Source organism: Eschrichtius robustus, chromosome 16, assembly GCF_028021215.1.
Source record: "Eschrichtius robustus isolate mEscRob2 chromosome 16, mEscRob2.pri, whole genome shotgun sequence".
NCBI lineage: Eukaryota > Metazoa > Chordata > Mammalia > Artiodactyla > Eschrichtiidae > Eschrichtius > Eschrichtius robustus.
In genome coordinates this window covers 86,103,510-86,123,367 of record NC_090839.1, presented here as the reverse complement: position 1 = coordinate 86,123,367, position 19,858 = coordinate 86,103,510, and the positions used below count along the sequence as shown (strand labels likewise).

The 19,858-nt window shown below is 59.5% G+C and overlaps 3 protein-coding genes and 1 pseudogene across 8 annotated transcripts in view; 2 read left to right on the top strand and 2 right to left on the bottom strand.

The window, feature by feature from the left end:
* Positions 1–3,543: 3,543 nt before the first annotated feature.
* LOC137749713 (insulin receptor substrate 1-like) lies at positions 3,544–6,332 on the top strand. The gene is made up of 3 exons (XM_068523920.1): positions 3,544–4,200; positions 4,442–5,565; positions 5,957–6,332. Exons 1-3 carry the CDS (start codon positions 3,717–3,719, stop codon positions 6,020–6,022), a joined length of 1,674 nt encoding a protein of 557 aa, XP_068380021.1. The 5' UTR covers positions 3,544–3,716; the 3' UTR covers positions 6,023–6,332.
* Positions 6,333–6,488: 156 nt separating this feature from the next.
* Positions 6,489–8,272, bottom strand: SAP25 (Sin3A associated protein 25). 5 transcript variants are annotated; one of them, XM_068525280.1, is made up of 6 exons: positions 7,778–8,272; positions 7,557–7,657; positions 7,357–7,481; positions 7,114–7,261; positions 6,940–7,037; positions 6,489–6,857 (listed from the first exon to the last, which is right to left on the bottom strand). In XM_068525280.1, exons 1-6 carry the CDS (start codon positions 8,005–8,007, stop codon positions 6,564–6,566), a joined length of 996 nt encoding a protein of 331 aa, XP_068381381.1. In that variant the 5' UTR covers positions 8,008–8,272; the 3' UTR covers positions 6,489–6,563. The 5 variants fall into 5 exon arrangements, with proteins under 5 accessions (XP_068381381.1, XP_068381382.1, XP_068381383.1 ...); XM_068525281.1 differs by having other exon boundaries at positions 7,862–8,272; XM_068525282.1 differs by having other exon boundaries at positions 7,357–7,463; positions 7,862–8,272.
* Positions 8,273–8,366: 94 nt separating this feature from the next.
* Positions 8,367–19,858, bottom strand: part of LRCH4 (leucine rich repeats and calponin homology domain containing 4) — a 13,521-nt gene continuing 2,029 nt past the window's right edge. The window contains exons 2-18 of one of the 2 annotated variants that reach the window (XM_068525273.1): positions 17,245–17,389; positions 16,959–17,085; positions 16,658–16,763; positions 12,824–12,960; positions 12,589–12,704; positions 12,349–12,448; positions 12,012–12,102; positions 11,842–11,918; positions 11,673–11,734; positions 11,449–11,565; positions 11,269–11,337; positions 11,072–11,175; positions 10,856–10,939; positions 10,548–10,633; positions 10,266–10,403; positions 10,096–10,173; positions 8,367–8,741 (exon numbers count right to left, since the gene is read on the bottom strand). In XM_068525273.1, coding sequence (XP_068381374.1) covers positions 8,637–8,741; positions 10,096–10,173; positions 10,266–10,403; positions 10,548–10,633; positions 10,856–10,939; positions 11,072–11,175; positions 11,269–11,337; positions 11,449–11,565; positions 11,673–11,734; positions 11,842–11,918; positions 12,012–12,102; positions 12,349–12,448; positions 12,589–12,704; positions 12,824–12,960; positions 16,658–16,763; positions 16,959–17,085; positions 17,245–17,389 — 1,742 coding nt within the window. In that variant the 3' untranslated portion in view covers positions 8,367–8,636. Of the gene's footprint in view, positions 8,742–9,129; positions 9,755–10,095; positions 10,174–10,265; positions 10,404–10,547; positions 10,634–10,855; positions 10,940–11,071; positions 11,176–11,268; positions 11,338–11,448; positions 11,566–11,672; positions 11,735–11,841; positions 11,919–12,011; positions 12,103–12,348; positions 12,449–12,588; positions 12,705–12,823; positions 12,961–16,657; positions 16,764–16,958; positions 17,086–17,244; positions 17,390–19,858 lie in introns of those variants that run through there. The other variant, XM_068525272.1, reaches the window with a different exon arrangement.
* LOC137750762 (dihydrofolate reductase pseudogene) lies at positions 13,554–14,120 on the top strand (annotated as a pseudogene).

The window sequence follows — 19,858 nt, the reverse complement described above, 5'->3', positions numbered from 1 at the left end:
TGTGAGCGCTCTCCCTTTCCTACCGCTGCCTGGGAACTCTGGCCCTTCAGTTGTCCCTTCTTGGGATTTCTGAGTCTTTCCACCCAATGACCTTTAACAACCTGACAGCAAGGAGAGGCGGGGAGAGTCTTATCACTGATTTACTTTGAGGATTTTTCTGTAAATACCTTCAGCTGCTGCTCTTTGCCCAGCCAGGCGTGGCCTCCCCACCTTCCCAGGGCTCAGTCCCCATCCTGTCTTGTGTCTGTGTTCCCGTTCTCCAGCCTCTACCCTCCTTCCATCTCCTGGTGGCGCTCCCAGGGTGGACCACCATCTTTTTCTTCCCTGGGTATTCTCCTCTGTCACCCTTGATTATCTCTCTGTCTCTTCCCCATTCTCTGCTCAGAGCCAGGGACGGGAGGGAAGCTGGAATCTTCTGGTGGAGAAGGAGGGGGAGGAGGAGCGTTCTTTTTCCCCGGCTCCCCGGCGCCTCCTTTCCTAACCAAAAACACTGAGGTTTGGAGGTGAGATTTAAAGGACCAGGAGCTGCAGTGCTTCTTACTGTTTGAGTCACACTGCCGCTGTTTCCCAGGGATCTCCTTAACTGCGCAGTGCCTGGGCGCAGGACCTCCCTGCAGTCCCCACTCCACGCTTCCCAGTCACTCTGTCTGACATGGACCCCCGCCAGTTCACTGGCCAGGGCAGGATGACCAGTCAGAGAAGTTACGACGGGTCAGCGTCCAACTCCAGGGCAGAAAAATCAAGAGTTTGCAGGGCGTAGGCCGAGACCGGGATTGCAGCTGCCTGTCTCGGTGTGGAACAGCCTAGTGCTGCCTCCACCCGGCACCCTCTCTCCAGGCAGGCAGCAAAGATGGAAGAGTCCCTGGCCTCAGGAAATGTCTAAATGACTGCGCTGTGTTCCCCCGCCCCATCGCCCAGGGCCTCCCTGCAGGCCCTACCTGGTGGTTACAAATCTGGACCCACACCATGGGGCTGGAAGGACTCACCCAGACTGCCACCAGGCTTCTGACCGAGTGCTTATGTCCCCCTGGCCAATGCTGTGGCAGTGCTCTGCAGGCAACAGTCCTCTGGCTTGACCCCAGCCTTCAGCAGGTCACCGGCGGCTGCCTCTGCAGGTGAGGAAGCAGGAGCCAGTGCCCAGGACCTTTGTCAAGCTCTCCAATGGAGGAAGGGGGTGGCGCTGTCCCTGCATCCCCCTCCAGAGGAGTGAGAACCTGGACGGAGGAGAGAGGGGCACACGGGAAGAGCCTGGCCCTAGTGCCCCAGCCTCCTCCCTGGGGGCTCCCCTTTGGTAACAGGAGTCTTCCATAGGCACTTAGAATGTGGAGAGCCCATCCCACTGCTGCCCTGCGCCTGGCAGCGGGATGCACAGGTGGACCCCCTCAGGTTGGGGGAGGTGTTCTCACCCAACAGAGATGAAGTTCTGTTACTTCCTGTCCCGGGGGAGCAACATGAGTTACCAGGGCAACAGGCTCAAATCAATCTTGTCTGGGTAGAGCCAAGGGCAATGTTGTTGCCAGGGCAACTGATTAAGTCAGTCGTTCGGCTCCAGGCTTTTCCTGGTACCCAGCAGGCTAAATCACCTGGCATTGATTACCAACCCACTCGACCACGTTTGCTTGCCCAGGGCCCAGGTGCTCCGATCCCTGCTGCTTCCTGTTTTATCTTTACTCAGCACTTAGCGGTTCAATGACACAAGGCAGTCTGGAGCTGGTCTCTGTGACAGCGGCTGTGATTTCACAAGGACTGGGGCGCTCCAAGGTGGACTAGTTGGTGGGGAGCAGGAAGGAGCAGATATGAAGAGACCCTCCCGTGGGTAGCTTCAAATCAAACCTGGGGAGTAAGGCTGCAGGCAGGAGCACAGCAGGTATGTGGCCCCCATGGGTGCCCTGCTCCTCAAGGCAGCACCAAAACTAGGAAGGGGAAAGGCCTGCAGATGTGTTTTGTGTCCCTGCCACTTCTCCATGGCGCATATGTCGAGGCCACACTGGAGGCTATGACCTTGAATATACTCCTGGTGTCCACTTCAGGATCTCTCACATACCTGCCTCTCCCTGGCCAACACCCATCAACGGTGGAGGCTGCCGCTGGCCCGCGTGCACCACCTGAGCTGCCGCCACCTCTCTGGCACCTTGGAGAGGCTTTGGCTGACCTGGGTGGGGCGGGGGGTGAGGGCACCTGGAGCAGAACCTGGGCACTGCTGCCTGCTGGCCAGATGCCCATCCTCATGATGCCAGGTGGTGCCCTGCATCACACTTTCAGCATGACCCTTAAAGGGTGTTCAAGAATCTGAGCCTTCCTGCACACCGCACTGTTGGCTTATCCAGTATTCCAGCTCATAGACCAAACCCTTCCTCCCACGCCTGGGAAGTGGAGGAGCCGGGGTGGGAAGCCCAGCCCTCCCTACTCAGGCTTTCCTGGCCCTTGGACTAGCCGGAGAAAAAGAACCAGGTGGCCTTGCTTTAGTACTCCTGGTACAGCTCCTAACGCACCTGAAGGCACTCCTCCCCAAATACCGTCTTTAATAGGGGCCACAGCTGCCCTCTCCCAAACCCTCAGCTCCCCCACTGTAGGTATCCTACTTGCCATGACAGTGAAATCATAAGGTCCTCTAAGGCCCCCCACCCATGTGTCAACTACCGGTTTGTCTCGCAGAGTGTGCACTGACCGGCGCCATCGCCCCCAACGTGAGTCGGTGGTCCTTGGAAGGATCAGAAGTGGGGTGTAAAAATGTCTGAATCCCAACCCCATTTCAAGCCTCCCGGGATGCAAAGGGTACCTCCACCAGTGCCGAGAGTCTGCACTTCTGTGATCAGAGCCTTCAGCTGGGCAGGGTTATTTTTGAACAGAGGTGGTGAGGAGGGGCTGAGGGCAATGGTGCAGCAAGAAGGCAGTGCCCCTGAGAGATGGTCTCTCCCTTCACTGGCTCTCCTTCAGTGCCACTTGACTGGAACCCTGGTGGGTATGGTCTGTGCACAGGGACCGATCCAGAAGTTAACTTACCCCAAGACACCTCCTATGGCCCCAACCCCGCAGAGAAACTGAACCTCCAGCTCCTCCAAGATCAGCATAGGCCAGTGCTCCGTAGCCCTGGCTCCTGGGATTACTTGGGAAGGCAGAGAACAGAGCCATTCCTGGGTGGGAAGAGGGGACACCATTCCGAGTGGGGAGCGGCGGAAGCCGGAAGGGGGTGCCGCTGTAAGGGTGGCCCGGCTCAGCGGCCCGCTCACCTCCAGGGCTGCAGACGCCGCCAGCGCGGTCACCACAGACGTGGCTCCACGCACACTCGCCTCACCTCGCCGCTTTCTCGGCCGGCCGGCCGGCCGGCAGCTCAGACCAGTAGAGACGCCGCCCCACCCCCGCCCCTGCAAAAGCCCAGTCCCAGGACACGGGGTGGGGTGAGGCGGAGGCCGCCGCTCCTGGATTTCCCCACTCACATTCCACTCGCACCGCCCGGCGTCCGGCTCCGGGGCGCGCGAGGGTTAACCTTGCGGGGGTGGGGACTTTGGCGCGATCCGCGCTGGGAGGGAGGGGAGAGGACAGGAGACGAGGCGACAGGAGGCGCAGGGGTCAAGCCTCAGAGTCTGTCGGAGCCTCGGGTGTCTCAGGCCACCGGGCAGCCACTGGGGCACACGCTAAGGACCCCCTGCCCCAAACTTCAAGTCGGGAGCGGGGGGAGAGACGCTGGGCATCAAGACGGGTGGTCGCCTGTCAGGATGCCGCCCCCCTCCCCGGGGACCGCTACGTCTACCCCACCTCTGCCGTCCCAGCCCCTGCTCCGGACACTTTACTGCTTTGGGTCCGGGATGAAGCCCGGAGACCCCACGACGACCCCGGAGTTCGAGTCAGCCGACGTGGCCCTGGGTCCGCCGCGGCCCTGGGCCTGCCCGGCTGACGTGCGGCTCTGCGGCCACCTGCGGAAGCAGAAGTCCCAGCGCCGCCGCTTCTTTGTGCTCCGCGCCTATCCGCAGCGCCTCGAGTGTTACGAGAGCGAGAAGAAGTTCCGCGCCGGCCGAGCGCCGCCCAAGTTCAGCGTGAGCCTGGAGGGCGCGTGCACCATCAGTAAGCGCGTGGACGCGCGTCAGCGACACCTGATCGTCCTCTACACGCGCGACCGCAGCCTGGGCGTGGCGGCGGCCAGCGAGGCGGAGCAGCAGGCGTGGTACAGCGCCCTGCTCCAGGCGCGCGCCGCCGCCGCCGGTGAGGCCCGAGCCCCGGGCTGCCTGAGACTGAGCTGGCGGGGGTGGGGGGAGGGGCGGGGGGCCGGGGGCGCGGGGGGAGGGGGATGATCGTGGATTTGGTTTATCCGTAGTCTGTCCCTTCCCCAGGTCTCCGAAATCAAGTCCAAACGTGAAGGGTTTACACGTTTTCAGTCCCCGGGCCACAGTGACTCCAGCATGCCGGCCAGGGAGCCCCTGTGACCAGACCATTGTCTCTCCAGGTCCCGACTCCCACGAGGACCCCGGGGCCTGGATCCTCGCTCCGTTTCAGGACGTCTGGCCCGTGACGCTGCGGCCCAAGGGGCTGGGGCGGGCACGAGGCCTGGGCAGCGGCGGCTACTGCCTATGCCTGGGTTCCGGGGTACTGAGCCTGCTGCGGAAGCCCGGGGGCAGAAGCTCCGGGGCCTCCCGGGCATCTCCGCCGCCGGCCCTGCGCTTGTCCCTGCTCAGCGTGCGCCGCTGTGGCCATGCCGACGCTTTCTTCTTCCTGGAGCTTGGCCGCTCAGCACCCACGGGTCCCGGGGAGCTGTGGCTACAGGCGCCCGATGCCGTCGTGGCCCAAAGCATTCACGAGACTGTCCTGGCCGCCATGAAGCGAATCGGGGACAGTGGTGCCGGTGGCAGGGCTGAGCCACTGCCAAGAAAGCCCCCGACGAGCGCCTCCACACCCTCTGTCCCCCAATCTTATGAGACCCCAGCCTCTGCGGCCCAATCAAGCGGCCTGTACCGTCGGGGGCGCCTGAGTGAGAGAAGCGAGCAAGCAACCCTCAAGACCCTGGCCAGGCTGGGGGCGGCAGCCTCACACCCCGAGGGGTTGGCGCGGGGCGGGGTCTACATAACCAAGGGAGCCGGGAGTGACTACGAGCCCATGGGGGGCGGCCAAGCCAGCGGCTACGTGGTGATGGCGCCCCCGGGCCTTCCTGCCTCCGCCAAAGCCGCTTCCCGCCAGCCGCTCCAGGACGGAGGGGTCACTGAATATGTGTCCATGAGCCTCTGTGCACCACGGTCCTTTTCCTCGAGCTTCTTGCCTCTTCCCTACAGGCCTGGGGCCAGGGAGCCTGGAGCCGGGCTCCAAGGCCCTCGCCTCGGCGTGGGAGACGACTGGGGACCGGCAGGGGCTCAGCGCTGCTTGCAGCCACTGTCAGAGTTAGCCGGGGAGTACGTGTGCACGGCCGCCGACTACATAGGAATGGGCACTGACATCCCCGAGCCCCCGGACGGCGGCCTCAACTACATCGACCTGGACCTGGTCCCTCCCCTGGAGGTGCGAGGCGACGCCCCCGGGGCCAGGCACCGCCCACACAGCTACGCACACATCGAGTTCCAGAACCTCGGGCAGGCCCCGGTGAGGAGACCCCCGTGGCCCCTGGGTATAGCTGATGGATGGACAGACAGATGGGGGTGGAGGAAGAAAAAAAAGGGCAAAGTTAAGAATGCCTTCCCGCCCACCCCCCTGAACCCCACAAACCCCTTCCGCCCGATGGAGAGGCTCTACAGCCCAGATGTCCCCTAGGACGTGTGACCAGCAGAAGCGCTGAGCTGCCCCTTACGACGGGCTGCCCACTCCGCCCCTTCCAACTGTGGCGCCTGGGAAGTCTTCGGGAGGAGGTTCCCCAAGAAGTTGGATTCTTTTAAGGGAGAAAATTCTAGAACTCTTCCCCCCTTAAGACAAAACAAAACCCCTACAAATTTCTGGACCTTCTCAGCCAAAGCCCTGAGCCTCTGTTTCCCCACAGAGTTCCTGCAGCATCGCTCCAGAGTCTCAAGTCAGCCTTGGCTCCCCACCCTGCCTCCAACGATGACGACGATGAAGACAGAGATCTGCCCCTCCCCACCCCCACACACACCTGCTGTGCTTGCCTGGGGTCGGCTTAACTCCTGGGACCCCAGAGCAAGAAGGATGAGAGCAACAGGTATCTTACACTAGTGCCCTCCCAAAGTGATGACACCCCCTACCCCCTACTTTACCTCTCCCAACACCAGCTATGTGCTCACACAATTCTCCTTCTCCCCGGCCTGGCAGAACTGATGGAGTCCTTGCTTCTAATACACTTAATTAGTCTAGGAGACTATACTGTGCACCCCACCCCCATTAAAGTTTCCCTGCTGGGTCAGCCTGGAAAAGTCTTAAGTCCATGGATTCCCCTGCCCGACTGTAGAGGGAATGAGTAACAAGAATCTGAGGGGAGAGCAGCCAAAGCCGTGGTGGAAGAAGAGACCCCATCCCTGCCTCCACGCCCCACTCTGCTATCTGCCACAAGGAGCCTGTTCGCAAACCAATACTGTTTTATTGTCAACAGAACCTGCCTGGGGAAGTAGGGGGCCCACTCTCCCCAAGAGGGGCTATGGACCTTGGCTGTCTGGGGCCCGTGGGAGAGATGGGTCCGTGCAGTGAGAACAGCTCTGGCCACCACTGGCACCTGGGTGGTCAGAGGCAGGGTCTGGGGGGCCAGCAGGGGGCATGGGAGCCCCCGGGGAGCTGGGTCTTGGCTCCCCCTGGCTCATCTGCAGGAGGCCAGTGAGGGCGATCAGCTCAGGCCCACTGAGCCAGGCGGTGGAGCAGCCAGAGGATGGAGTGGGGAGGACCCTGGGAGACATGACTGGGGGTGGGAGCAGCAGCTTCAGAGAGCCCATCACCTGAGGAGAGAGGAGAGGCAAGTGGCTCCTCCCAAGCCCTGCGTGAAGGCTGGGGTGAGGCCAGGGCAGGAAGAGTGCTCACCTGCTGACGGGCCTGAGACACGTACAGGGGAGCACGCTGCCCACGGGGCAGCAGAGGGTCAGAAAGAAAGACATCTTCACAGCACATCACCGGGAACCCTGGGGAGGAGAAGTTGCTAGGGTGGCAAGCGCCGCACTGGTTCTCTGCGGAGCCTGAGGGGACCAAAGGCCGTACCTGCATCCCTGGGCGCCTGCTCTCCACTCTGATGCCCTGCTAGACTGGGCCTGAGGCCTCTGCCTGAGGCTGCCTCGTACAGAGGGCAGAATGAGGGATGGCGCAAGGTCCGGCCTGAGAACGAGGTGCCTGACTCACGGCTGAGCCCCTGTGGAGGGACAGGAAAGACTCCTGGAGCTTCAGCCGCCTCCCAAGGCATCCCTGCCCCACCCGAGGCTGGTGCCACAGGTACCCCCAACTCACCCACACCAGCGGAGGTCCCGGTTTAGCCTCACAGTTGGGGTTCCGTGGCGCCAGCAGGGTCATCCTTGACGGGGCCACCTCCCAGGTCATCTCGGGGGAGAGGGGAACTGGGGGGCGGGGTTGGACTTGAAGAGATTAAAATCGGCTCAGGAGTCGGTAAAAGGGTCTTGGGGGTAAAGACAGCAAGACCCTGTACCTACCTGGGGTTCCCGGGGACCGCTCGGCAGCCAGGCCTGGGGGCGGCCGAGGCAGCAGCTGCTCTTTCCGGGCCCAGGAAGGCCTTCGGGACCAGGGCTGAGGACTGGGAGAGGGCGGTACTGAGATGCTTCGGTCACAGCCTCCCGCAATCACCTCCCCGCTCCAAGTCTGAATACTTCCAAGGCAGGGCCAAGGGTGCCCGGTGCGGGGAGACTGATCATACCCTTTCTTCGCTAGGGACAACTGAGATCTTCTCACACTGTGGGCCCCCGTCGGGTTTCGCCCAAGTGCCGCCGGCAGAGCCCACCTGTCCTGTGGGGTTGTTCTTGGCTCCCGCAGCGCTTCCTCTCCAGAGTCCCAGGCCTGGCCGGGGTCGCTGCCCGCCGAGGGGCCTTGTTTCTCGGGCGCCTGCTCCTCGCCCGCGCCCCACCGCCGGGGGGTCCAGGGCAACATGCCGCGTCCAGGGGGAGGGCAGGTCAGGGCCCCGCGCCGCACGCCGGGTCCCTCCTGGCTCCCACTCGGGCGCAGCCTCCCTCAGTGGCCCGCGCTGCCCTGCGCGCCCAGCTTGCGGCCCACCTCGCAGGGCTTCGCGGCGCAGGCGTCCAGCGCGTTTCCGGGCCACGTGGCGCACGGTCCCGCCGGGATCCCGCGAGCGCCCCCTAGCGGCGCGGACGGCGGGGCCGCACGAAAGGGTGAAAACGGCCAGAGGGAACTGGGGCGCCCAGACGTGGAGGCTACCCCGTCCCCGGCACGCAGCGCTCTCGTTCGCAGACACACACACACACACACACACACACCCCTGAGGGGCAACCTAGAGGGCTTCCGGCTTCCATTTATTGCACGTGACACAACACCCAGCCCCCAGTCTCCCATCCCAGACCCTCGACCACGCCCAGAGGCGGCCTCGCGCCTTGCTGGGCCAGCCTGCTTCCAAGCTCCCAGGCAGACAGGTGCCCGAGGCACAGGGCCAGGCCCGAGGCCGCCCTCACCAGTCCTCGCTAGAGAGCAGAGCCCAGGCGTGGCTGTCTTCTCTGTTTCTGGGGTTCCCGCCGGGTCGGGCCCCTGCACCCTGACCTCAACCCCTAAGGCCGTTCCAGCAGTGCATGGATGACAGCAGCGATGTAGGGGAGGCCCCTTCCCGGGGCCCCCTCCTCTTCCAGGATGTGGTGGGGCTGGCACAGGGACTCCTAGGGGGAGGGGCCCAGATTAAGTTCCCCTTGTCACCTCCTCCTTTCAGCTGTAGGGTGGGAAACCACCCTAAAGGAGCCTGGGCAAAGGGAGCTGACAGGATGTAGCAGGCAAAGGTCAAGGGCACCCTGGACGTGGCTTGTGGACAAATGAGATGCAAGGAAGCTGCCAGAGGATAACAGAAGGGAGATGACACAGGGGGCCGCGACTCAGAGGAAAGGACAGACCTGCCATTTCCAGAGGGAAATGTTGGAGTAGGCAAGCTGGCACATAGAGCCCAGGGGACACAGCCAGGGATGGGCCCCCGGCACAGCAGGAGCAGACGCAAACACACACACACACACACACACACACACACACACACACACACACACACACACAGGCAGCCACGGTCTGTACAATTTATACAAGAGACGGAGACCCAGCCTGGGCCCCTGCATCCCCTACAAATATAGAGTTCTCTCTACAAAATATAGATAATTTAGCCCCCTATAGCAGCTGGGGGGGGGGGATGGTGCAAGAAGGAAGGTTAAGACCTACCCTCTAGGGAAGCAGAGGGCAGGGCAGGGAGAGGACTTAAAAGGCACCATCAGCACTGAGAGGGGAGGGGCTACAGGAGGGTGGCCAGAGGCTGGGGGCCCAGGGTCTGGGGGCACCAGAGTGGGGCCTCTGAGGTCAGTGTTTATGAGGGGAGGGGGGTTCACTAGTGTCTTTGGTAGGGGCTGAAGGCACCACCGGTGGGGAAGGGGGTTTGCACAGGAGTCTTATAAATAGAAGTAGGGCAAGGGGGTAGGGGTAGGGGTGACTTCAGGTCCTAGGAACCCAGGAGCCGAGTGTAGACGACACAGAGCAGCAGCATGAGGACCATGTAGAAGAGGATGAAGCCTCCCAGACCAGAGGGGGGCCAGAGGGGCGGGGGGGACCTGCCCCCCGCCCGCTTCACAGCCTCCAGGGTGGTCCACAGCCCCTGGGCAGTGCCCTGGAGGAGATCCGAGGGCGAGCACAGGTCAGCCTGGGAAGGGAGAGTAGGACAGATGGACAAGGACAAAGGACAAAAGACGTCAGCAGCAGCAGCAGCAAGACAATCCTTCCCACCCCCTGCCCTCACGTGCCAGGGCCAGAGCCACGCCAACATGCAGAGTGCAGGGAAGGGAGACATGCAGAGTGCAGGGAAGGGAGGCATGCAGGGGAGACATGCGGGACAGGGGCTGGCGGATGTGCTTCCTGCTGAGGAGCAGACACCCCCCCGTGAATGGAACCCTGCCATCCATGCAGGCTGCCCCACTGAGCCCAGGACACTGCACCCTTTGTAGGAGAGACCAGCCCTGGGCCCCTGAGGACACACCCCCATACCTCAGGAACCCCCATTTTTCGACAAGCTTCTAAGAAACTCTCCACATTCTTCCGAGACTTGAGGGCACTGAGTTTTGGCTGGGGGTGGGTAAGAAAGGAAAAAGAGAGTAAGGGGGAGGCCCCAGGAGTCCCCATCCCAACCCCTACTTCCTGCCTGGGCCCCAACTGACCACAGCAGGTGAGGGCACGTGAATGAAGGGCACGGAGCGGGGCCGCAGCTGGTTGGCCAGCTGACAGAGGATGACCCCACTGGCTAGAGCCTCTGCCAGGTCCTCGGGCAGGGGCCGCTGCAGCTGGGACTCAAGCACCTGGGAGGCAGGGGAAGGAGGGGGAGAAGTCAGGGTCTCCAGGGGAGGTACCAGGGTAGGCAAAGAGGCTGTTGAGGGAAGCCGGGAACCTCCAGGCGCCATGCGGAGCCCAGGCTCCACCCACGCAGATCCCACCTCTTATACCTGGCGCAGCTGAGCCATCACCTCCTTTTCGTCCAGAAGCTGGGGGGATCGCCGAGGTCTCAAGACAGAGTCCGGTGAGGAAGGGCCTGGAGACAGAGGAGGGTGTGGGGCCGCCTCCACTACGCACCATCGACTTTGTAGCCGGGTCGCAGGGTCTGGCACCCACATCGCCTGCCTCTGCGCTTATGGGATTTTCAACACAATGGGACAACTGACCAGAGAACTCCCAGGCCCGAAGGGACAGCCCCAGCGCCGGGGTTAGTGCTGGATTAGCACCGGGTTAGTACTGGGGAGGAGGGAAGACCCACCTGAGCTGCTCTGAGAGGAAGAACGGAAGAGGAAGCTGTTTGGTCTCTGAATGGAGCTGAGCGGCCGGGCTGCAGGTGCGCTCGCTGGGGGCCGGGGCCGGGGGCAGGAGAAGCATCCCTCAGTGTCCTACTCCTCCTCCTCAGGCCACCAGGTCTCAACCCCCCCCACCACCACCTACACAGGCCCGCACCCTCCTCCCAGCGCCGCCGTCCCACCTGGTCCCGCCGTAGGAAGGGGCTCCTGGGCGGTGGAGGCGGGGGTGGGAGCACCCTGCCCCCCCGGAGCTCCCAGCTGGGTGGCACTGGACTTGGGCGTGCCGCTGCGGAGAGACAGAAGGGGAATCGGGGGGATGCTCAGGGGAAGGGGGCGCAGGGCGGGGACCGAGGGAGGCGGAGTCCAGGAGGACACATACTTGTAGGTGGCCTGAGCGGACGAGGCGGCAGCACCCCCGCCAGGAGCCCTGACCCCCAGCTTCGGAAAACTAGAAAATGAAGGTGTGGGGTCAGCAGTGCCAGGCGGGGCTCCGCCAACCCCGAGAGGCAGGGAAGCTCAGGAGGCCTCACCGCCAGGGCAGCTGCTCCCACGCCCACACCTGTCCTTCCTTGGGGAACCCCACACGCCACTCTGCTGCTGCTGCCGCCGCTCGCGCTCCTGCCACAGCTGCAAGGTGTCTGGGCGCCGCCTCTCCTCCCCTGACGGCTCCTCCCGCCTGCGGGGCAGAGGCAGGATGACAGGTGGAGCAGGTCCGGAGGAGAGGGCAGAGGGCGGCGCGATGGAGTACAGGGAGGAGGCGCCGCCTCAGGTGGCTCCGGGTACCTGCTGCTTGGTGCCCTCTCCCCATCCCCTGCCACAGGGCTCGATTCTGGTGGCCGCTGCTCCTGAAGAAAGAACAGCAGAGGGGCTGAGGGGGTTCCCCGAGCCTGCACTGGCTCCCCTCCTCCAGCTCTCTCATGGTAGATGGACAGGCGACGCGGGCTCCCCTCACCTCGCCAGCACCTCGCTCTTCGTCCTCCCCAGGGACGTGGCTGTCGATGAAGTCAACCTGCTCAGGGTCTCCGTCAGCTGGAGAGAGCAGTGCGCATCAGCGAGCCAATGGGGGCGCTTAGGCCCTCGTCCATGCCCCCCTGGCCCCTAGCCCGTGACCCCACTACACACCAGAGCCATCCTCCCTCCGCTCCCTGGGTCCCCGAGGCTCCCGGGCCAGCTCTGAGATCCGGAACGACAACTCGGAAAATTCATCTGTTGACTGTAAATGCAGAAATGCAGATAGGAGACAGCCTCTCTGGAGTCGCGGGGCCCATGGGGTTCAGGGCCTCAGGCTCTGCTGCTGAGCCAGACCTTCCCCGCGAGAGATACTCGGGCGAGCGAAGGAAGAGGACTCCAGCCATCACCGGTCACTCTGAGCTTTAGAGGTAGCAGGCGAAGGGCCCCGGCTCAGAGGTTCTCCCCTGGGCCTGAGATCCCCCATGATCCTTGGAAAGGAGGCCCTTACCTCATTTCCAGACCACCTCTTGCTGCCACTGTCAACGCTGTGGAAGCCTGAGTCCAGCCCTCCGTCATACCGACGTCCCGGAAACAAGTCCTCAGCGGGGCTGGGGCCAGCCAGGGAGAGCTGGTCAGCCCCATTCTGGGCAGCAACCCCGTCAGCCGCCCTCTGGAAACCATGGGGTCCCTGGTGCTAGGAAGGGGTTTAAGTATCCAGGGGCTTCCTTCCTTCCCACTTGGAACTTACCAGGGGCTGAAACTCGGGGGGCGGGAAGGGGCCAGGTCCCCCAGTGCAGACCCCCCGCGCCGCCCAGCCTCTGTTGACAAATACTTGAAGATGTGAAGTTTCCCCTTCAGGCAGATCTAGGTGTGGAGGCGCATGGGGGGTAGTTAGGGGAAGAGAGGGGGGCCTCCCAGATCCTGCTTGGCTACCAAAGGGACCTATGCCCCCAACTCCTGCCCATTCTCGGGCCCGTCCTCACCTGGGCAGGCGGGCTTTGCAGGGGGTTGCTGTCCAGCAAAATGACCTGCAGGTGCCTGAGGCGGCAGAAGGAGACCGGGATGCGGGAGACACGGTTACAGGAGAAATCCAGGCGGACAAGAGGAAGGTCTCCCAGCTCTGGGGGTGGGTGAGGGAAGAGTTAGAAGCATGCCCCGGGGCGGGGCCTTGTGCTCACTTCCGCTGCCCCCTGCTCTGGCTGGTGGGTCACCCCTGGGGCCACCGCCTCTGCCCTGGTTGGCTGAGGGCGCTCCCCAGGAACCACCTCCCTGCTCCTCTTCCCGCTCAGACCAACTTCAGCTGCTGCCCACCCCACATGCTTCCCTCGTCTTCTCCTCCCACCCCACCGCCGCTTCCTCCTTCTCAAGTGTCCATCACAGGGCCCAAACCAAACTGTGCCACCGCGTTGCTCAAAAGCCTTCCAGGATCTGCAGCCGGGGCTGCTGCGGGTGAGCGGGCTGCACCCTGCACAAAGGCACGGGGAGAGGGGGCTGCGACCGTACAGCGCTCCACTAGCCAAGCCCTGGCCCACCCACAGGAGAGGGTACCCTTCTCCACTTCTCAGAAAGGCACAGCTGGATTAGTGGTGCCCCGGGACACAGAATAAGAATAAAAATCACTGCTCTGAAAAATTCACGCCAAGCTGGCAGGTAATCCCCGTTGTCAGTGTGACATGCTAGCTCAGAAGTGTTTCCTGCCGCTATCGAGGTTCGTCCGCTAAACTGCATCGTCGCTGTGTCCCAGAACACGGGCATTGGCAAGAACGGGGACCTGCCCTGGCCCCCGCTCAGGAATGAATACAGGTATTTCCAAAGAATGACCACAACCTCTTCAGTAGAAGGTAAACAGAATTCGGTGATTATGGGTAGGAAAACATGGTTCTCCATTCCAGAGAAGAATCGACCTTTAAAGGGCAGAATTAATATAGTTCTCAGTAGAGAACTCAAGGAACCTCCACAGGGAGCTCATTTTCTTGCCAGAAGTCTGGATGAAGCCTTAAAACTTATTGAGCAACCAGAATCAACAAATAAAGTGGACATGGTCTGGACAGTGGGAGGCAGTTCTGTTTATAAGGAAGCCATGAACAAGCCAGGCCATCTTAGACTATTTGTGACAAGGATCATGCAGGAATTTGAAAGTGACACATTTTTTTCCAGAAATTGATTTGGAAAAATATAAACTTATCCCAGAATATCCAGGTGTTCCTTCTGATGTCCAGGAGGAGAAAGGCATTAAGTACAAATTTGAAGTATATGAAAAAAACAATTAATGTGAAAGTGTTTTCTGATCTATTTCAAGCCTCCTCCTCCCCCCGAAAAAATTATGTATTTTTTGTTGTAGAGACTTTTGTTGACTTTAGATCTATGGATAATTATTTCTAAGCAAAGTACTTTTATTCCCCATTAATCTTAACTAGACTGTATCAGATACCATTTGTGAAACATTTCTTGCTGTAACTTCCTGAATTCCCATCAAGAGTCAAGAATAGGTGACCAGCACTTGCCTAGGGCGGAATATCTACCAAGACAGCCCAAAGTGGGAGAGTGCCCTGGCAGCATGAGTTGAAACCAGAGCCTATAGAGCTAGGAGCTAGGCAGATGGGTCCAAGGTCAGAAATGGATTATAAACAGAAGAGCTAGCATTCAGTTATTAAAATTAGATCAAAAGAGGGACTGTGAATTACTTTATATGACACTTCTGACAAAAATTCTCTTCACTCAGACCAGGAGTCAATAAGTTGAAAAATCCAGGATATTCCTCAGGGATAGTAAAGAGGCAGGTACAAGACTACCATTTCGGTGGTTAAAGGAGAAGGTCTGAGACCTTAAAAAACTTTGTTTCTGATCTTCAGTGAGATCGCGTGGGGTGTTCCAATGATAGAACAAGAACTGGCTGCTCTTTACAAAAAAGAATAATCTAAAATCAAGCATAATGGCTAAAATTAAAAATTCCAAGAGGTAATAAATTGAGAATGAATATTGCTAGAAACCAAAAATTAGCAAGTCAGAAACTAAACTTCACAGAATTAAAAAATGAAAATTAAAACATGTTTTACCCAACACGTTAGCAAAGATTTAGATTAAGTATCCAAAAAAAAAAATAGCATTTTCTGCCTTATAAATTGGTACAACCTTTTTAGAGTGTAAGTTAGCAACATCAATTAAAATTCAAAATATTCTGGGTTTGGACCCAGAACTTCCACTTCTAGAAATTAATCCTGAACAAAGATATGGACCCAAGAGTATCTGTTGCAACTTTTTTTTTCAAACTTGGAAACAGCCCAAATGTTGATTAATAAGAAATAACTAACCAATATGTCTATAAAATGTAACCTCTACAGCAGTTAAAAAGAATGAAGTACTGACAGGAAAATGCCAAAAATTGCTAAGTAAAAGAAGCAAATTGTGTATAATACTCAAAATGTTTAATAAATGTTCATGTGTGGGAAAAAGAAAAAAAAAAAAGAAAAAAATCACTGCTCTCTGGTCAAGCACCGTTCCCTGGTTAAGGAGTTCATGATCTGGCTCCGCCCATGTCTCGCACCTCGCTGCCCACCCTCACACCGTATCAGACAACCCTCCACCCCCTTTGCTCTGGGCCTCTCCACATGCTGTCTGCTCAGGTAGGAGAACCCCATTTTTCTGTCCATGCATCTTTCAAGGTTCAGCTCAAGGGTCATTTCTTCTATGAAATCTTTCTAAACACTAGGTTGGAATTTATTGCTCCTTCCTCTGGGCCCCCAGGGCATTTTGCTGGGGTCTCTTTTATGGCCCAGAGAGAGCCCTGATCAAATCCTTATTTGTACCCCTACTGTCTTAGAAGGAAAGAAGGAGTTGGGGGGAGCCTAGAGAAAATGGATGGCCACCTTACTCCCCTCTCTTGTTCTTCAAAACCATGGGTAGCATGGCCCCAGCCTTCCCACCTAGCCCTGGCTTGCCTTTCTAACCACATCTGTGCTGGACCTCCGTGTTTTACACACAGGGTTGCTTCTGCCTGGGTTGCAGAAGGATGGAGAACTCTCCTTCAAAGGTCAGCTCCTGCTGCACCTCTGGGCTGACTGAGGTCCCCCAGGTCCCTGCGCAGAGCCACACGGCTCCCTCTAGCCCCTGCAGCGCTAAGTTTCCTGTTCTAGCGCCTCCCTCTGCTTGTCTCTCCCCATTAAGCCATTAAATCTTAAGAGTTGGCCCCAGATCTGAGTGACATCACTCACATCTACCTGGTCCCCACCTAAAACACAGGCAACCCACACACACAACAATGCTGGCTGAATAAAGGAAGGTGTGCCTGCTTTGGAGCAAAGGCTATCAAGTGTCCGGTACATCACAATTAGCTCATTAAAATGGGGTTGCCTGAGCTCCAGCTCACTGGTTCAGAATCTCTGGGGAGGCAGCACAGGACCTCACCTGACTCAGGTTTTGAGAGCTTCGTGGGCGCTAAGTGGTGACACTGGGTGACCTTGAGGGCTCCTCTTGACCGTGAAATTCTACAGGGTGCCGATGCACTCACCACTCCCCTTCCTGTACCTTTCCCCACATTTGTCAAGTACAGCTAATAACCCATGCCTTGCCAGCCTCAGAGGGTTGCTGGTCAAGAGCAGAAAATAATTTACAGTGTGTCTCATACATTGCAAAACCCTGGGCAACTAAGGCATTATTTTTCCTTGAAGATTCCCTGTCTGTGACTCCTCCAAGGTAGATACACACACACACACACACACACACACACACACACACACACACACACACACACACACACACACACACACACACACACACACACACACCCTCACACCCCTCCAGTTCTTCCTTTTCCTCACCGTCAGGCAGGGTGCTGAGCTGGTTCCTCCGCACATTGAGATCCCGCAGGGAAGGGAGGCCACACAGCTCCGCGGGGAGAGACTGCAACTCATTGCTGCTCGCATCCTAGAACGAGGAAAGAAGTAGGGAAGGAGCCACTGACCCGGAGCGTCAGAAACTACCTCCCGGACCTGGCCGCCTGCTTTAGTCTTGGCTTTTCCCCTAGGGCGCATCCCTCCTTTCCCTGCCCTCCCCCGCCCCCCAAAGGCCCCTAGTGCCTGGCTCATCGGTCCCTCTTGTCACCCTGCTCCCCATCCTCACGAGCTGTCGCAGGCTTGCCAGGGCGCTGATGTCGGGAGGTAGGGCCCCCAGTTTATTGTTGCTGACAATGAGCACTCGCAGGGGCAGCTGGCAGATGTAGGGCGGCAGCGATGACAGCTGGTTTCGGCTGTGGGAGGGAGGAGGGCAGTGGGCTCACCCTCCAGGCATGGCCTCCCAGCGTCGCTGTCCTTTCAGGGTCACCGGGAGGGTCACTCAGGGTGCCATTCACTGGTACTTGGGGCCGAGAAGGACCACCCCCTACCCTCCGGTGGCCCTGCCTCCCTACCTGAGGTTGAGGTAGGTGAGAGCTGTGAGATTCCCCAAGGCTGGGTTCAGGCACCTCAGACAATTGTGGTAGAGGCTCAGACCCTCCAGGGACACCAGCTGGCACGCTGCCTCTGGCACCTCGGGGAACCGGTTCCGGGACAGGTCTAGGGGAAGCAAGTGTCAGGAGAGAGCTTGCAAAGACACAGCCCTGGACAGGAAGACCTTGAACTTCCCCAGAGCCAAGGAATTAGACCTATAAACCTGGACCCTCTAGAGCGAGAAGAAAGCCTTCCGTAACCTGGAGCCCATTCCAAGCATAGCCAGAGCGGCAAAGGGAAGGCAAAGGCCTTGGGGTCACTGGGCTGGAGAAGCCTAGACTTGGGGGAGGGGGGCGAGCCATGAACACCATCTTCAAACACACAAATGCAGGGCTATTCTGTAAGAGTGGCTAGATTCTGTAACTCTTGTGGTTCCTGTTGTTCTGTGATGCCTGGAGAGGTGGAAGGCAAAGGTCATAGGAGAAGGCTGGTGCTCCAAAGGAACTAGCAAGGTGATGGGCTGGGAGGTTCAAGGTAAGAATATGAACAACCCCTGGGGGACACGACCGAGAAAGCTCATCCCTCCTAGGCGCCCTGTCTCCCAACCTCTACCTATTTTCCACCAAGGGTTATTATAGCCTGGCTCTAGAGACCTGACACTGGCCACCAGTTTTTCACCAGCCCCTGGGATCAGCAAGCCAGGCCCAAGGGACTATGAAGTTACAGATTGCCAAGGACCTGGAGGGAAAGGCAAGTGGACCAAGCCGGAGGCGGGAGGTGGAGCCCCAGGCACACCGTCTTCAGAGCTGGCCTCCTTCCTGCTTCTACTTCCTCTCTCGCCGATCCCGGACTTCAGACCAGCTCCTCTACCTCGAGTCTTGGGCACGGGCGAGGAGTGGAGAGGGTGGAAAGGACGGGAGAGTCTACTACCATCCTTTTCTCTCAACCAGTGGCTTGCTAGACCAGCGCGAGGAGCCCGGCACGGGGCTTCTGCCTGGCTGGAGGCCCTCACTGCTTAGACGGCTACAAGCCCGGCTTTGTGCTCCCTCTGCGCAGCCGGTACTGCGAGGGGCCCAGGGCCTGCTGGGGAAGTCCCAGGGGACAGAACTTCGGGGAGCTTCTTAGAGGGCCCTCTCCACGGAGGGGCAAGCAAAAGCCGAGGGGAGGGGAAGCTGGGGTATATCCCCCAAGGAAATGAGTCTTGTGACAGGAAATGAAGTAGAAATAACCTGTCAGGTTCTGTCTCTGGGCCCTGTGTTTACCAGGGCAGACGACAGCCTGACGCCCCAGGAACCCTCTCTGCTCCCAACCCTGGCGTGCACAGAAAAAACACCTGTCACAGGAGAAGACAGTTGCAGAGAGGGTGGGAGGATGAGATGCAGTCCTCCCGCCCTCCCCCCCCACCTGCCCGCTTTCTCTGCATCCACAAATGTGTGTGCCGCACGCGCACGTGGATGAGGGGGGTGGAGGGCAGGTTCCGATGGGGCGAGCCAGGGAGCAGGGGCAGAAGCTCAGAGCGGGCGGAAGGGAGCGGAGCGGGGCTGGAGGAGCAGCGCACAGGAGGCACAGGATGTGGTCTGTGAAAGAATGAGCTGCACTTCTCTTTTGTGAGAGCAGCCCTTCCCCCCACCTCAGGATTCATCCTACTATCAGGGCCCCGGGACCGAGTCCAAGGGACATCAGGGACCTGCGCCACAGCACACGCGCAAGGAAAACGCTGGTTCAGAAAGAGCTGCGGAAGCAGGAGGAGAGGTTCCACATGATTCAGTCAGCAGAGCTTGAAGTTTTTAGTCTGTCAGGGTTGAAGGGCGAGGAAGTGTGGAGAGCAGGGTATGGGCAACAGACTGGGTTCCTGTCACTTCCTCTTTCCACCCCAAGCTACAGGCACCCTGCTTGGGGAGAGGGGCCGGAGGAGAGAGTTCTGGACGAGAGCGACCCACCTGGCCTAGAACTTGGGCCCTGAAAGGACTGAGGATTCCTGTGTGGAGAGCAGGGTAGAGAGGGGTTCTCAGGAAGCTGGGATTGTCCCGCTTTCCCAGGAGAACGGGCTTCACCCTGAGCCGGAATGCTGGGGGAGGAGGCGGAGAGGGGGTGGGAGCTGGGAGGGGGCCCGGGAGTTCTTGGGAGTTCTCCCCAGGCGTCCACTCACACAGACAGAGCCCTAAGGAAGTAAAGAATAACATTTGGTCTTTGTCAAAAAACAAGCAAGGGGGAGGGGAAAGGGAACAGACGGCAAGTGTCACACAGCTGCTGAGGTCAATCTGGAGCTGGGGGGTTAGGCGGCTCGGGGAGACTGAGAGGGACAGCAGTGGCTCCCGGGTGCCCTGAACTCACTGGCCGCAGAGTGGGCGAGTGAGTTTACCTAGCAACCCAAGACAAGTGGAGTGGTTTCAACTGGTTCTCTCCAGAACAGTCGAGGAAAGAGTGTGTGTCGGTGCCCACTAGGGTGTTTGCAGGTGAGCAGACACCTGCTGGGGGGCAATGCAGTCCCAGGGCACTGTCATCAGGGGGGCAACTCTCATCCAGCCCCAAGTCCCACCCTGGGCTCGGCTGGGGTGGGGCTTTGGGAATGCAGTCCTCCACCCCTCTCCCAAT

Coding starts and splice junctions, on each gene's coding strand:
- LOC137749713 (XM_068523920.1), top strand. CDS start 3,717: ATGCCGCCCCCCTCCCCGGGGACCGCTACGTCTACCCCACCTCTGCCG. Junction 4,201..4,441: donor GGCGCGCGCCGCCGCCGCCG/GTGAGGCCCGAG, acceptor TTGTCTCTCCAG/GTCCCGACTCCCACGAGGAC. Junction 5,566..5,956: donor AGAACCTCGGGCAGGCCCCG/GTGAGGAGACCC, acceptor GTTTCCCCACAG/AGTTCCTGCAGCATCGCTCC.
- SAP25 (XM_068525278.1), bottom strand. CDS start 8,007: ATGTTGCCCTGGACCCCCCGGCGGTGGGGCGCGGGCGAGGAGCAGGCG. Junction 7,262..7,356: donor CGGGACCTCCGCTGGTGTGG/GTGAGTTGGGGG, acceptor GTCCCTCCACAG/GGGCTCAGCCGTGAGTCAGG. Junction 6,858..6,939: donor TGTCTCAGGCCCGTCAGCAG/GTGAGCACTCTT, acceptor CTCTCTCCTCAG/GTGATGGGCTCTCTGAAGCT.